This window comes from Dipodomys merriami, unplaced genomic scaffold, assembly GCF_024711535.1.
Source record: "Dipodomys merriami isolate MVZ:Mamm:240054 unplaced genomic scaffold, mDipMer1.0.p SCAF_24, whole genome shotgun sequence".
NCBI classification, from domain to species: Eukaryota; Metazoa; Chordata; class Mammalia; order Rodentia; family Heteromyidae; genus Dipodomys; species Dipodomys merriami.
The window spans coordinates 3187063-3204366 of NW_027203826.1; the positions used below are offsets into that span (position 1 = coordinate 3187063).

At 43.0% G+C, this 17304-nt stretch overlaps 1 protein-coding gene across 4 annotated transcripts in view; it reads left to right on the plus strand.

Annotated features, from left to right (window-relative positions):
* Rxrg (retinoid X receptor gamma) overlaps positions 1-17304 on the plus strand; it is a 44360-nt gene that overhangs the window by 6685 nt on the left and 20371 nt on the right. Inside the window, exons 2-4 of one of the 4 annotated variants that reach the window (XM_070034187.1) lie at positions 4768-4815; positions 7875-8122; positions 16021-16165. In XM_070034187.1, coding sequence (XP_069890288.1) covers positions 4768-4815; positions 7875-8122; positions 16021-16165 — 441 coding nt within the window. Of the gene's footprint in view, positions 1-4767; positions 4816-7874; positions 8123-10621; positions 10853-16020; positions 16166-17304 lie in introns of those variants that run through there. The other 3 variants (XM_070034189.1, XM_070034188.1, XM_070034190.1) reach the window with 3 other exon arrangements.

A 17304-nucleotide genomic window follows, 5' to 3' on the forward strand; every position in this document is an offset into this window, starting at 1 on the left:
GGAGGGCTATTCATCCTATTTGGAAATTTTGCAGAAAAAAAGAATTAAATTTTCTGATTGGAATCTACAATAAAATTTTAGTTAAAACTTCTAAGATCTAACCTAAAACTCATTTCTTTTTTTTCCTAAAACTCATTTCTAATTTTTTTTTCATTTTTTATTATCTTACACAAATGATGTGAGGGGGGCATTGTTTATAATATCTTCCTGTTAATCTTGCCCCCTCTATTACTGTTAATGTCTTTTTGTCTGCACCCTGGATTCTGCCCTTGAGGGCACCTGAGAGGCCAAGAAGAGAAGTCAAGGAGTTTGGGGCAACAGAGTGTTCCTCCTGACCCCCTAACTTTGAGAAAATGGCTTCACAGCACTGACTGTGTAAGTGTGGGATGGTCTACAGTGTAAGGATTAAAATTCAAAAGCTTAGAAAAGTAAACATGCAATAAATTCTTCTTTATTTAATCCAGAGAAAATCTGGTATTGAATTTGACTAGAATTTTATATGTACTTATTTTATTGTTTTGAGACAGAGTTTTGCTACTTAGCCCAGATCCACCTACCTCAGCCTCCTGTGAACTGGAATTATAGGTATGCACCACCACACTCAGCTGCTGTTTATCTTTTTCAGAAGGGGCTGCCTGTCCATAAAGTGTCAGAGTGTGCACTGGATGTGATGATAGAATATGCTGATCTAGGGTAAAGATCAGTTTCAAACTTCTCATGGGATTTTATCCCATCAGATTTCATCCAAACTTGAAGAATGGAAAAGCCCATAATCTTTTAGCTCAAAAATCATAGACAAAGCCAGGTGCTGGTGGCTCACGCCTGTAATCCTAGCTACTTAGGAGGCTGAGAGTTGAGGATCATGGTTCAAAGCCAGCCCAGGCAGGAAATTCCACCAGACTCTTATCTCCAATAAACCACCAGAAAATCAGAAGTGGCACAGTGGCTCAAGTGGTAGAGCACTAGCTTTGAGCTGAAGAACTGAGGGACAACGTTCAGGCCCAGAGTTCAAGCCCCATGACTGACCAAAAAAAATCTTATATAAGACTTGGGGGACTGGTGAAGAAAGTGCTGAATGAATGTTTTGGATTTTTTTAAGGGGTTAATTGCCTAGATTTTCCTTCTGTGACTGAGCAGCTTGGATTTTGTTGTTGTTGTTGTTTGTTGTTGTTGGTTTGTTTTTGGTCAGTCTTGGGGCTTAAACTCAGGCCCTGGGCACTGTCCCTGAACTCTTGTGGCCTCTACCACTTGTGCCACAGCTCCATTTCTGGCTAAAAAGCCAGAATCACCAAAAGGTGATTAAATGAAGATAAGAATCTCATGAACTTTCATGCCCAGATTAACTTCAAGCCACACATCAGATCTCAGCCTCCTGAGTAGCTCGGATTACAGGTGTGAGCCACCTGTACCTGCTCAGTGTCTCATTTGTCCCTCATTTTCATGGTACAGTTTACTGGCATCACGTAGAAGCAGCTCTCAGAGGACTTGGGCTCAAAACGCATGTTTCTCAGTCCCAGCAGTATGTGGGAACAGAGCAGAAATTTGAGAGCAGGGAAAGAATATTCTGAATCAGCCAGGAACTGTTGCCAGTCTTTCATTCAGCACCTGGCTTGGACACGATGGTAGAAAACCCATCCCCCACCGCAGGATGGAACCAACTTAGCTACAAAGCTCTGCAAACATCACAACATTTGGAGATTAATTATTTCTGGAAGGTTTTCTCTGGCTGAGTTTTAAGTGAATGGACAGAAAGGATTTAAGGTATTTGAAACCTGAGAACAAGTATTGTTCTGTGTATCATTCAGCAGTAACATTGCATGGGAACATAGCCAGTTCCCTGCATTTTAAGATGTTTGCAATCTTTCTAAAGGAGTCCCTCCACGTTGAGGGATTGGGGAAAGTCTGAACAAGTCCAGAGAGATAGAGAAATGGATGCAGGTCATGGACTCGAGAGCTGAGGTGTGGACCAAGTTTATGTTTAGGGACTTCAGGAGTGAGAGGTGAGCTACTGAGCTCTGGTCAGATGCCTCTAATACTCAATGGTTTGTGTTTTGCTGGGCCAAGTGGGTACATGGTGTCCCAGTATATGAAGCTGGTTGAGGGACAGATAGTTTGTGTGTGCTAGTAGGATCCTTTGGCACCTCTCATTTGTTAGTGATGGACTAATATCCACCTGTACCTTCAAGGTTTATAATTTGATCCTTGGTGGGACAGTAGTGTGTAAGCAAAATATCATTTATCACATGCAGGAAGGTGGACAAGAACTATGTGAGGTTAGACACAGACCCTAGGACTGCAGGTAACTCACAGCAAGCTCTTTAAAAAAATTATTATAATTGAGCCAGGCATCAGTAGCTCACACCTGTAGTGCTGGCTACTCAGGAGGTTGAGATCTAAGGATCACCATTCAAAGCCAGCCTGGGAAGAAAAGTCTGTAAGACTCTTATCTCTAACAAACTACTCAGAAAAAGCTAGAAGTGGCTCTGTGGCACAAGTTGTAGAACGCTAGCCTTGAATACAGAAAGGCTCAGGGACAGTGCCCAGGCCTAGCTTCAGGACTGTCAAAAAACATAATTGACTAGTGTACGAAGCGGTTTCAATTCAACATCTTAATATATGTATATAATACATCTTGGCCAGTATCACTCACCCCTTCCATTAATCAAGCTCTTTTTTGTGTGCCACTACTAGGGCTTGAATTTAGAGCCTGGACACTGGCACTCTATCTTAAGCTACAGCTCTACTTCTAGCTTTTTGGTGGTTAGTGGGAGATAAGTCAAGGACTTTCCTGCCCAGGCTGGCTTCAAACTTTGATTTCCAGATTTCAGCCTCCTGAATAGCTAGGACTACAGATGTGAGCCACTAGTGCCAAGCAGCAAGCTCTTTTGAAAGACCGCTATGTCCTTCTGAATCTCAGTTTCCTAATCAGCTAATTGGGACAATTCCCACCTTCCCAATCACTTGAGTTACACAAGGATTCAGGAGGATCAGCTTTCCTGAAGAGGTTAACATGGAGGCTTGCACGTTGTGAGAACCCCCAAAATTAGATTTGATGGATAGAATTAGTAGTTTCTATGGAAATAATAATATATATTATAAAGAGTTTTCTAAATGTTAGGCTTTAGGAAGGGGATAAAATAAGCTTGGACCCTGAAGCCAGCAGACCTGATGGTTTTGCTGGGGTAGCCTTTGGCAAATCTTTCCACCTCTGTGATAATCCCTGTTCTATAAAATAAGGTGTCCACCAGAAGGGAACCTTACTGCATTGTTGGTGGGAGTGTAAACTTGTTCAACCACTTTGGAAAGCAGTATGGAGTTTCCTCAAAAGACTCCACATAGAGCTCCCCTATGACCCAGCAATCCCACTTTTGGGCATTTACCCAAATGTTCATAAAACAAGACCACACTAAAGCTACCAGCATGACTATGTTTATTGCAGCATTATTTACCATAGCTAAGATATGGAACCAACCCAGATGCCCCTCAGTAGATGAATGGATCAAGAAAATGTGGTATATATACACAATGGAATTCTATGCCTCCATCAGAAAGAATGACATTGCCCCATTTGTTAGGAAATGGAAAGGCTTGGAAAAAATTATATTAAGTGAAATAAGCCAGGCCCAAAGAAACATAGATCCCATGGTTTCCCTTATTTGCAATATCTAGTATATGTCTGAGTCAAGCAGAAAAGGTCAGATAAGTTGATGTTAGGGAAATGAACCCTAAGATATGTATTCAATTTTTTTTCTTTCATGCGATTGTTTCTAACACATTTATAAGATTATTTCTTTGTTGCTTTGTATGTCCCTCCCCCACAGTATAACCCTTGCTTTCACTGTATTTGATGTCGGTATAATTTGTGGAGGGGAAGGGGAAAAACAAATCATTTAAATAGGGATACAGGTGGACCCATTGCAACAATGAGATGTACAAGTAGTTATGTCGAAAACGAACTTTACAACTTTGGTGGGGGGGGGGAGGATGGGATGGGGGGAGGATGGGATGGGGGGAGGATGGGATGGGAAGGGGAAACAAAGGAGGATGCTACAATGCTTGAGAAGAAATGTACTCATTATCTTGCCTATGTAATTGTAACCCCTCTGTACAGTATTTTCACAATAAAAAAATAAGGTGTCCACGAATTTTAGTTTCAGAACAAAAACAATGTAGTCTTACTAATTTATGACAATTAATTTACAGTGGTGATTACATTGGTCATAGTATATGTAAACTACTTTGTAGTTGCTCATTCACATGAAAATAATAAGGAAAAGATTTGATAGGCCAATACAATGGTAGGAGCCTGTTTAAGATCCATCTGTTTTCATGCAGTTTAAATAGCATAGTAGGAGCGTCATTAGCATATTAACTGGGTATTAATTATAAAAGAGTCTTTTAAAGTAGGTTTTATAAAATCCCCACTTAGTAACCATTAGCTTTTGGTACTTGAAACACAAACTATTCACGTGTGTGACTTAGAAGTAATGAAATTGTAATTTAAAAGTAATCTGCCAACTTGTCATGAATTTAGACTGATTTTTCTCTCAATTGATCCAAGGGAGGGAGGTTTTGCTATAATTACATATAATGCTGGTGATAATGAGGTTGATTATCAATCTTCCCCTGCTTTTCTCTACTTCCATCATCACAGATTTTCAGGGAAGGGAAGGGGGTAGATAGGAAGAATGAGGGTGGGGAGGAGAATGAAGGAGAGGGAGAAAGATGAAAAAAAGTGTAATTGTCTTTTTTTTCCTCTCCTTCAAGCACAGAAGCCACGCAGCCTTTGTCCTGAATGCCAGCCAGCCTTCTCCGGTAAGGCTTGAGTCCAAGTGAGCTGCCTAGTCAGTGCCTGGGAAAGGCAGTGAGGCTGGTTTTGCCAGTCTGAGCTGAGTTGCCCTCAAGCTGTAGCAGTTCATCAGCTAAAGCATCTTTTCTCCCTCATTCCCACCCTAGGCCACAGGCTGAGCCTCCAGGGACAAAGGCTTGTCTTTGATATACTGTCCTCTCCCAACCAGTTCCTTTCTTCATTGAGAAAGCCTGAGAGGGCTTTGGCAGCAGAGAAGACTTCCCACCCAAACATACTGCTGCTATTTTGGGTCCCCACTCACTGGCAATCTCATGTCTAATACCTTGTTTTCTACATCTGTTAAAATGTAGAGCTTTGTACCAACCAAACAGGTATAAAATACCTTCCCATCCAATCTCTTCCCAAATGTTGCTATGTGAAAGTATTTTGGACAATGTCAATGACAGTTCAAGTGTATGTAACACGTATTAGCAAACCACAGAGCAGTGTGTATGTGAAAGAGCCAAGGATTATGGATTAGGGTTCTATTGACAGGAATCAGAATTGTGAAGGGCAGGAGTCAAGAGGGGGAAGGGTGTGAATAGGCCCAGGTCAGAATCCATAGGGAAGCCAAGCATTTGATTGGGTAGGTAGGACTGTTGAGAGAAATTGCTAGAAGTCAGCCACACAGTGTAGGTTATGGAAGAGGTAGGATTACACTCCAGACCTGCTGTTTTTTTCCCTGGCATCAAATGCGTATTCTCTTGGACAATGTACTTGGTTTCTCTTTCTTTTTCTTTTTCTTTTTGTTGCAGTAAGAATTTTTTTAAATTTTCTTGTAAAGATGCTGTTCAGGGGGGTTACAGTTACATGAGTAAGGTAACGAGTACATTTCTTGTCGAACATTGTTACCCACTCCTTTTTCTCCCACTATCCCTTCCTCCTCCCCTACTCCTCACTCCCACATGTCCCCCTGAATTTGTAAAGTTCACTTCTGACATAGTGTCTTCTGAGTATCATTGTTGCCATGGGTCATCCTTTGTCCTTGTTTCAGCATTTTGTTATTCTCCTTCCCTTTCCCAAATTAGATTAATGTATATATAAGACACAGGGTACCAGAATCAAAGACAGTGATTGCCAGGATAAACCAATTGAAAAAGAAAAATGAAATAAAATAAGAAGAAAGAACTAGATACAGTACATTGTTGATAACAGGTCAACAACCAAAAAAAGAAAAATGAAAAAGAAAGAAAAGAAAAGAAAAGAAAAAGAACAAAGACCTGTTGTTTCCATATCTTGGAGTTCACTTCAATTAGCATCATTTTGTATGGTCATATGTACATAGCTATTGAGTTATTATGATTTGTCTCCCAGGTTTTGCATCTGAAAAGTAGGAACAATAAGTGCCAGCCACCAAGTGGTGCTGATGAACTCTATATGTAAAGTGTTGACAACTCTGGCTTGTGCCAATTACTCAATAATATTAGCTCTTGTTGTTGTTGCTCAGCAGAGGAGATGACAGGAAAGTGTCAATTAAAGTCCTTTGGATGCCAGTCCCCTGCTGACCTTGTTCAGCAGCCTGTCTGAATTAACAGCCAAGCAGAGAAAGCATGTGGAAGTGCTCCTTAGACAAAGAACAAGCCAGGTGTCTGAATACTCTGCAGTTGTGAGGCTAAGGCACCATATCCCTCCACTCAAGAAAAGAAGCCACATTTCAATGAGGATTGTTCCCACTGTGGGGGAGACCAGAGTGGGACAGGACACCATGATACTCTCCCTAACTTCAAATAGTGGTCCCGCTCTGAGAAGTAGCAAAGCTTTGTATATGACTCCTTTCCCATGGGTGAGCATTAACCATCATCAATGATTCATTCCAAGTTTCCATTTCTCTCTGAAGAGGGTTGCTAATGGGAGGATACCCTGGCATAGCAGCAAAGGGGTGGACACTCCAAGCACTTGCTCCCTTGTTTGGCCAGTCAGAGAGACGGCAGGCTTGACATTTTACTTTTATTGGCTGAGGAGGAGGTTGCTAAGCAACTTCCTTACCTTGGTAAAAATTCTGTACTTCTCAGTACCCAAGCTTGTCTTTCCTGTTTCTCAATAAGTATCTATCTCTTTCTTTCCACCCTCTCCTCTTTTTTGTGTCGGTCATGGGGCTTAAACTCTGGGCCTGAGCACTGACCTCTTCAGCTCAAGGCTAGTGCTCTACCACTTGAGCCACAGAGCCACTTCCGGTTTTCTGGTGGTTAATTGGAGATAAGAGTCTCACGGACTTTCCTGCCTGAGCTGGCTTTGAACCACAATCCTCAGATCTCAGCATCCTGAATAGCTAGGATTACAGGCGTGAGCCACTGGTGCCTGGCTCTCTCCTCTTCTTCCTGTTCACTTACACATTTTCTCTTTCATGTATGAGCACTCACATATATGTATACATTTTTCCTCCTCCTCCTCCTCCTCCTCCTCCTCCTCCTCCTCCTCCTCCTCCTCCTCCTCCTCCTCCTCCTGCTCCTCCTCCTCCTCCTCCTCCTCCTCCTCCTCCTCCTCCTCCTCCTCCTCCTCCTCCTCCTCTCCTTCTCCTCCTCCTTTTACTTCTTCTTCTGTTTGGTAGTACTGGGGATTGAATTCAGGATCCTGCACTTGGTAGACAAGTGCTCTAGTATCTGATCCATACCTTCCAGCCTCTTTCTGTGTTGGTTCTTTTCAAGGTAGAGTATTGCTTTATGCCCAGGTTATCTTGGGCTGCCATCTTCCTATTTGTACTTCTCTACATTGCTGGGGATGACAAATGAATATCACCATTGATTGAGATGGACTCTCTCAAATTCCTTTTTGCCTAGGTTGGCCTTGAACTATGATCTGTGTTCTAGGCCAGACCTTCTCTCTTACCTATCCTTTGCTTGCCTTCACCAGCATATCACCAGCATGATTTAGCTATGCACACCTGGGGTTCACAAGTGTGCAGGTGGTAGCCCAAAGGGAAGGAAAAGATACTAGAAATGAAAGTCAAGTTGGAGTGGGCCTCTGTCCCTACAAGTACCCCCTTCCTGCCTCCCACAACCTGTCATCACCGGTACTCTTCTTACAGGTGCCCCAGGCCACACTGGTTCCACGTCCATGAGTCCATCAGCAGCCTTGTCCACAGGGAAGCCAATGGATGGCCACCCCAGCTACACGGACACCCCCGTGAGTGCCCCACGGACTCTGAGTGCAGTAGGAACTCCCCTCAATGCCCTAGGCTCTCCATACCGAGTCATCACTTCAGCCATGGGCCCTCCCTCAGGCGCACTGGCAGCCCCACCAGGAATCAATTTGGTCGCCCCACCCAGCTCTCAGGTAGGTGTCCTTTCCCTCCAATGGTTCTACCATCTTTAATGGCTTCCCCCAGATTACCTGAGGGGTAGACCTAACAGTTGGCAAGTGCTCGCTGTGTGGCGGCAGGAGACAGAATGTCTGCCAAGTGCCCTCAGACAGGGCCTCATTGCACTGTGCATGCTTTCAGCTGAGAAGTCCTGGGGAATTGGCCATGACTTGTGGCCCAAGTGACTTTAACCAAAAGGAGATTCCCTGGTGGGCTGAATGCTGTAGTTCTGGCTGTGATTTCAGTGTCTGTTAGTGGCAATTGTGTCATCAACAAGTTGACCCTCTTTATTCTCCTGATTCCTATTGTGTATCAAAGCCATGGAGTACCATGTGCTTTTGTTAAGGGGATACAGAAATGATCAGGATGTTGTCTTTGCTCTCTAAGAGCTTTCAACTGATCTTTCAACTGGGAACAGACAAACATGGCACATAGATAAACAAAGACTAAGACATCATAATACACACAGGTTGGCTCTCATGGTAACTCAAGGGGGACTTTACCATAACCCTGAGTGCCTTCTGCTGTGTGCACACAGTAGACTTAGATTGCTGCTGTGTGTGCCATGAGACAGCAGAATACCATTTCTTTCCTCTAGCAATGGCACACCGAGGTCACTCTTCTTCCCCTCCTTGGAGTGGTTGGCTACTGTTAGAATAAGACCGCGTAAAAAACGATTCGCAATTCACTGATGCTTTCAAAAACAAGCATTCATCTCTGAGTTTGCAATACAAACATTTGCCATCCAACTCACAAGTCTGTGACAAAGATGGCTGTGCTTCCGATGCTGGGTGAGCTGGTCTTAGCTTCAGGCTATCAGGAGTCTCTTTGTCATGTCACAGGCTGAAGCAGCAACATCTACTGGAGTTTGCTTTTCTCATGGTCTCTTACATGAGGGGAAAAGACCAAACCAAATTCACACACCCCAGTGAAGCCTCTGCCTCCCTCGTGGCTGAAGAAAACTGGGTAGCCAGTTCCAACAGCAATGATGGCTGGCAGGGAAATAGGCTGTGTTCATTCCTGTGGGATACACAAAGACTCAGCTCAAGCATATTTGGCATCAGAAGTGAATACTTTGGAACAATAATCCTACCTTCTATACCTCATTCTCTTCCTGTATAACAACCAGTCTGTGCTGCCCACACTAATAGCCTACTTCGGGGCAGAATTGGTAGTCTTTATGATGGTCAACTTGTTTGGGTAATAGGGTGCCCAGATATTTGGATAAACTTTATTCTGGATGTTTCTGTGATGATATTTTGGGATAGGATTGACAATTAAATAGGTAGTGCCTACCTCAATGTGGTTAGACACCATTCATTCTCCTGAAGGCTAGAACAGAACAAGTTCCCCACCCCAAATAAGGATGGTGTACCACCTGAGAGGTCATGGGGTTTTGTTTGTTTGTTTGTTGTTCTGCCTTTGGACTTGAAGTGGAACATTGACTTATCTTGGGTCTTGATCCTGCTGGCCTTCAGGGGTGTCAGCATTTTGGGGTCTCCAGTTTGTTAACTCATACTACAGATCTTTGGATTTGTCAGCCTCTGAATCCATGTGAGACAATTTCTTCTAGTAACTCCCCTAATCCCCCAGGAACCTAGTGCAGGAAATACCACATTATGCAGAGAACTCATAATGAGGTAAGGTATGTGCTGTTCCAGATGCTGCAGCAAAACCTAAGGGCAGCAGAAGGGGACCTATGAAACAATCACATCAGTGCAAGTCTGCACAGAGGCATGGGGACAAGCAGAGGTGGAATACATACATACATACATACATACATACATACATACATTCATACATACATACATTCATACATACATACATTCATGCATATATATACATATATATATACATATATATGCCATTCTCACCCAGGTAGATTGGCAGAGCCAATGATATCTCATCTTTCACAATGTAAACAGTTTTTCTCATTCACTTTCTTTGCTGTGGAAAGATACCAGCAAGAAGTCAAAACCAGAAAGATGATGTGGGGTCCTTGAAAAGGGCAAGAGTGTCATTTGAATGACCATGTTTGAGGACCTACTATGCATAGATGCCACCTGACACTGCCCTCGATTTGGGGGATAAACACCAAATACAGGTGGCAATTACATCCTAGCAGTCAAGATGAGCAAGAACCCAGAGAATAAACAAGTGAGATAACAGTCATTATATTGCTGGAGAAATGAGCCAGGCTGAGGTGAGAGATAGTGGCAGTGCTTATGGGTAGGATGAGAACAGCCATCATCCCTCAGGGCTGCTTTTAGCAACCACACTGAAGTCAGACCGAGCCAGTAAATTCATCTCCACAGCCGTGTGAGTGGCAGGGCCGCTATTCCTGGACCGTATGTCTGTACAGAGGGATCGGGGTTGAAAGGGCAGCTGAAAGTTTTGGTCTTGGCCAACTGGGCTGTGTGCAGAGGCCAAGGCCAAGTTTGGCTTTTGGGAGCTATATTAAGCTTGCCAAGTGCTGGTCAAGCAGCCTTGGACACTGAACAGTGTTCTGAGCTTCGGCTCCGGAACCACAGGGAATCAGAACTTTGCCCAACTTAAGCAGATGACACAGAACAGAAGGACTTGGTGTTAGTCACTGGGACTTGGACTCTGTCATTTTGGAACAGATTATTCCTATACATCCTGCTTTCCCTGCCCCCTTCACCTTCAAGAGGGCCTTAAGCCAGAAGTTCCTTTTTCATGACCTGGTAAGTACGATTTGTGCCTGGTGTGGGGTAGCAAGCAGGGTCTCCCATTCAATGCCTTTGCATTTCTCCCTTTGCATCTCTCTCTGCCCTTGTTGGGTTTTTTAGCTTCGGGAGGGAAGAAAATGGAACGACACTGTGCAAGCAGGGACCGTGTGACCTTTTGCAAACTACATTAGTTGGTTTCTGTTTGACTTTTCTTTTCTCTATTGGGTTACAGATACTTGTCCTCATGACCCTTAGGAATCTTTATGACCTGAAAAGGCTCTTGTTAAGGTGTATAGGCAGTGGTGTTCATATTGTTGTTATTATTATTATTCTCGGGTGATAAGCATTATCTGCCTAAATGATCACTAGCTCAGGTATATTGTATTATTGAAAGGTTCTACAGAATTTTGTTTCAGTAAGCATTCATTGGCCCTGTCACAGCTAGTCACTAGAGATACAAAAAATGTGTATGATTCAGTTCTTACCTTGGAGTAATTTCCAAATACCAAATTCATGATTGGGGGATATATTTATGTACCTTTCAGATAAAATGATATAGGCTACATGAATATGTGTGTATATGTATGTATGTTTGTGTGTGTGTGATACATTATATTTATCATATGCTATTTGTTAGCTTGACTCTAAAGATACACTACAAGTCTTTGGAATCTCTCTTCCTGATGTCCACTGACTGACCTCTGACCTCCTGACTCCTACAGACTAATCTGTCTCTGTTGATTCCTGCTTACATATTTATTTCCAGCTGAGTTATTATTCTCTGAATATGTTTATATTTTTATAGTAAATATTTTAATAAAAATTATCCATGTAGAATGAGATCTTAAATCGAATTTGATAATTAAAAACATTGAGTCATAAAGTCTTGTCTTCAAATGAAAGCATTTTTGGAAACCAATATGCATATTAAATAAATACAGATTTAGTTAAATGAAGCAGAGGGAACATGCAGTCTCAACTTTTACTGTCTCTGTCCTCTCTGTCTGTCTGTCTGTCTGTCTGTCTGTCTCTTCCTGTCTTCCCCTTTCCCACCTTCTACCCCTTAGAACCACTGATAAGGGATTTCTATTAAGTGAAAGGATCTGATCAAGATCACTCAGTACAGAAGGGGTGGAGGGAGGTCAAGGCCTACTGCTCCTCTGACAATGACCCTAACTAGATTTAAAGGTGCTACGTGTAGGTCTGCATCCCAGAGCAGAAGTGCTTACCCAAACCCTGGCCCTTGAGGGGACAATTTGAGCTGAAGACAGCTCTGAAATGTGGGACCCAATGTTCTGTGACGGCTCCAGAGGCATCCAGGAAGCATTTAGCCCTTGGCTGAGTGTGCCCAGGGAGCACAAGCCAATATGCGTCTATCCTGTTCTCAGGGTGCAGCAGCAGGTCAGACAGCCTGCTGAATTCTGGCTCTGAAGTGCCTATTTCAGCATAGCTGCCTCTAATGGACGAGATAGCCAGGGTTGGGAAATGCCGGGGCCAGGCAGCTAATAGGTTTGTATTCTGATAGCTTTCTTCTACCCCCTCTGTCGTTGTCTGAGCCCACACAAACCCTAAACCAGCTGGAGATATAGTCAGAAGAGAGAACATCAACCCACCTGGCCTAGGCGCTCTGTGCCATCATCACCTGATGTCAGGAAGATCAGAATGTCTGACAGAGAAGGGCTGCTGGCTCAGACCAAGGAGAAAGTACATGAAAGCCAGCCTGCCCCTCCAAAGCCTTGGTCGAGGAGGTGAGGCAGGAAGCCATAATACAGAGAGGACTGAGGCTCTCCTGCTAACCCCTGCCCCCTCCCACCCTCATCCTTACCCTCGCCCTCTACCCCATTTCTTCTCCTACTGTGCAGAGAACACGTAGGTGGAGGAATGATAGCCAGGGTTGCGAGATCCTTGGAATCTAGCGCCAACTAGTCAGACCTGGCAAAGTACTTAACCTGGTGCCAGGGCAGGTGATTTGGCCTGAGGCTGCTGCCACCTTATATCACCAAGGTAGAAATTCAAGAGCATTCTTTCTTATCCCCAAACCTCTAGTAGTTCTTTTCTGTCTCCCAAACTAAATCCATCCTGCTAGCCAGGGCATTGAACTTCCAGGCCACCTTTCAATCTCATCTACTACCCCATTCCTGGGCACTTCACACTAAAAGTACCTGGGCTTCCCTCCAGGTCTTTCTACTCAAAACCTTTTACCCACATCATTGATTGGCCCATCCAAATCCTTCCTCCGATTCTGTGTGTGTGTGTGTGTGTGTGTGTGTGTGTGTGTGTGTGTGTGTGTGTGTGTGTGTGTGTGTGTGTGTGTGTGTGTGTGTGTGTGTGTGTGTGTGTGTGTGTGATTCTTGAGGCTTGAACTGAGGGCCTGGGTATTGTCTCTGAGCTTTTGTGCTCAAGACTAGCATTCTACCACTTTGGACCACAGCTCCATTTCTGGATTTTTGGAAATTAATTGGAGATAAGAGCCCCATAGTCTTTTCCTGCATGGGCTGGCATTGAACCATGATCCTCATATCTGAGTAGCTAGGATTATAGGCATAAGCCACCAGTTCCTGGCTCCTACCTACTTCTTGCAAGCTGTTAGGTCCTAACTTAAGTGCCACTTCCTTCAGAAAGTCTTCCCTGATCTCTCAACAAGTGATCTTTCCTTCCTTAACTATCCTAGCTTACTTATATCTTCCCCATGCTTCCTCAAGGCTCTGTCTGAGTCTTCTTTCTTTCAGCATCACCATACTGTTTCTGAATGAACAAATGGCTAAACAAGTTAAGGCTCAATGTATATAAGAAAAATATAGGAAAAATACAGTGAGATTTTCTGAGTAAGCTTCCCTAGATGGATGCACTGCCATAATTACTCTTTTGTGGTCACTAAGAGCTGACAACAGCAGAGCGGTGTCAGGCAAAAATGGTCCAAGTTCCCTGGAGCTAGTGGTGGCCACCTCCATGATCCTTCCCATGATCCTTCTTGTTCATCTGAGGATCTGGTCAGCTAGAGAGTTCTCACTGTGGGCTTGTCAGACCTCAATGATTATATTTTATGAGATGCATCCGAGTGTTGATTTCTATTGTATTGAGGCAGTCAGGTAAAGCTATTGCCTAGAATTCATTCTGACAGAACTCAGCCCACAAACCAGTGCTTCTTAATCATTGCTATATGTTAGTGAGATCTGGTGAACTGAAAAAAAAATCCCATTGTGAAGAGCCTTTCTTAGTCTCTCTGATGAGAACCACTCAGCCTCAGCACCGATATTCAGTTTTCTCAAAGCTCCTAGCCTGTTGGCATCCAAGTTGAGATCCACTGTAGCACCCCAGAACAGAACAAAGCATTGGCTGCAAGTCCCCCGAGCCTTGTCTTAATCTCATGTGTCTTAGCGATCACATGTGCTTTCATCTGTGGTACAAATTATTTTTTTTTTTTTTAGTTTCTGGTGACTGATTTCAAAACAAGGGACTGAAGGCTGTGTTATTTTTTAAAGTTTTAATTTTTGTGCTGGTAGTAAGGCTTGAATTCAAGACTCACACTCTTGCTCAGCTTTTTAATTTTTTTATTGTAAAGATACTGTACAGAGGGGTTACAGTTACATGAGTAAGGTAATGAGTCCATTTCCTATCGAGCATTGTTTTCTTGTTTGGCTTTTTTGCTCAAGGATGACTCTCTACCACTTGAACTACACCTCCACTTCTGGCATTTTGCCAGTTAATTGCAGATGAGAGTCTTACATACTTCTCTGCCCAGGCTGGCTTCGAACAGTGATTCTTTGTTCTCATTTTCTCCAGTAGCTATGACTGCAAGTGTGAGCCACAGCACCCAACCTGTTTTTTGTGTATCCCTCTCAGTGTTTTACACAGAGCCCCTCTAACCTCCCATGCTCACTAAATATTGACTTAGTGAATTGAAAAGCCAGTGGTTTTAGAAGGATTCCAAATCAAGTTCTATTAGAGTTCATGTTTTTATAGATGATTCCTTTAGTCTCAAAGACCTTCAATCAAGAGGAAAATCCTACCTTTGATTCAGTTGGAGAATTACAGGCACTGTGGTTTATCGAAAAGAATTCACAATTCAGATTGGTCTACAGGAAGTCCATGGTCCTCCCTTCAGCCCTCTGAGGTTTATGGATGCCTCTTCTGGACACACTGCTTTTATTTGAACTTTTTAAAAATAAGTATTCTTAATTGTTATGTGTGTTATCATTATCTATTGAGACTGTAAGTCATTGAGGAATAGAAATAAACCTTCTAGGTTTTACATTCCCTTCCCAAAGCCTAGGATGTTCTATATCCCCATGGGCATGCAGAAGTATTTCTGATTGGATGCCTGCCTTGGCTGGTTTTCTCTTATGGAGGCAGAGCCTCAGCTTCTTGGTCAAGAGCATTGGGAGACGTGAGGGTAGAGTGGAGAGTATATTGGAACTTGTAATCAGGGCTGCAAGCTTCACTTATTCAGCCACCCAACTCTACCACCTCCCCACTACTTGCTGGGCCCCTCGTCAGAAAACAGCAGACATAGTCTCTGGCTCTCCAGATTTCATGCTTTCATGAAAACATAATCTGTTCATTACAAACAAGTTCCCAAACACGACCTTTTGGCTCTGCTCCATTCTTGGTGCTACTGCAATTGGTTTGGGCATTCAATGGGCCTCTTAGAGAGGCCAAGTCATGTGTATCTTTCTCTTCCATTTGATTGTGAATTCCTGGTGTCCATTTTTATTTGCCTTCAGACCTCAAAACCTGGCGCAGCACTGGGAATTGTCTATTGATTAATAAATGGATTTGTGTTTTTTGCTAGGTTCACTCAGGCCTGAGGGCTGTAGCGTTTCTTGGAGCACTGCTAAGTTGGCACTCAGTAGTTGTTAAAAAATTTTTAACAGGCACAGCTGACATTATCCTAGGTGCACCATTCTGGGATTTCTAGCTCAAGTAAACCTCATGAGTACAACAAATGAAAGCAGAGACTAATACAGATGTGTTGCCATGCTAGGTGTTGGTTTTGGCTCCTATAAATGAGTTCATTTCTCTTGGGTACCTTTTTCCTTGCCTTAAGTTTCAGGTCTTCTGTGCTTGGGATCTACTTCTTGATATAAAGCTTGTCTTTTCTCAAGTACACCCTTGTTGCTATAGGCCTGAGGTGTTGGGTTTACCCTGGCTATACTTCACTGTGCTTTGTTTTTGTGTTGCAGCTAAATGTGGTCAACAGTGTCAGCAGTTCTGAGGATATCAAGCCCTTACCCGGGCTTCCTGGGCTTGGAAACATGAATTACCCATCTACCAGCCCTGGGTCTCTGGTGAAACACATCTGCGCCATCTGTGGGGACAGATCCTCAGGTACAGGTCCATTTGCTCACTGCCCACTTGGGCACTTTGTGCTCAAAGACACGAAAATGGCCTTGAGAGTAGCCCACTGTGGACTCCGGGGTAAATTCCTGTAACTGGGCTGGGAACATGCCAACATAATAAACCTAGAATGTGATCTTTGGCTTCCAGGATTAGATTTATTAGAGTGACATTTGATATTGCATGTATCCAGCAAAGAGAAGCTGCAATGATGATTAAATATTTCATAGAATATTTTCCTAAATTTTTATAAAAATATATATTGTTAAAAATTTTATTGTAAAGATGATGTATAGAGGTTACAGTTACATAAATCAGGTAATGAGTTCATTTCCTTTTGAACAATGTCTATCACCCACTCCCTCATTCTCTCCCAGTTTTCTCCCTCCCATCTACTCTCACCCCAAGTGATATCATTCTAATATAGTGTCTAGTGGATATTACTGCTGAATATTACTGCTGAATCCTACCATTTCTGTGCTACCCCTTCCCCTCCCCAAACCAGATAGACTCATTTACAAGACAAAGGGTACAGAAATGAAATACAGTGACTAAAGGGAATAAACCAAAGGACAAAGTAAAGAAAAAAAAGAACCACAAAAACCTGTTGTTTCTATTTCTTGGAGTTCATTTCAATAAGCACCATCTTATATGGTCATATGCACATAGTTATTGAGTCCTTGTGATCCTCTCTTAAGAATACCCTTCTTTGGTCTCACTGTGTGCATGTTTTTGAGTGCTGTTTAATTAATTACATCCAAGAGTAATTATTTGTCTTTTACTATCTATTGAGTTTACTTGTAGATTTATAGGCAGATTCTAATTATTACAAATGAGGGAAACCATGCAGCCTATGTTTCTTGTAGCCAAAAGGGAACACTACTACACTGTTGGTAGGAATGTAAACTTGTTCAACCACTCTGGAAAGCAGTATGGAGGTTCCTTAAAAGACTAAACATAAGCTGGGTGCTGGTAGCTCATGCCTGTAACCCTAGCTACTCAGGAGGCTGAGATCTGAGGATTGTTGTCCAAAGCCAATCCAGGAGGAAAGTTCGTTAGATTCTACCACCAGAAAACTGGAAGTGATACTCTGGCTCAAGTGGTAGAGCACTCGCCTAGAGCTGAAGAGC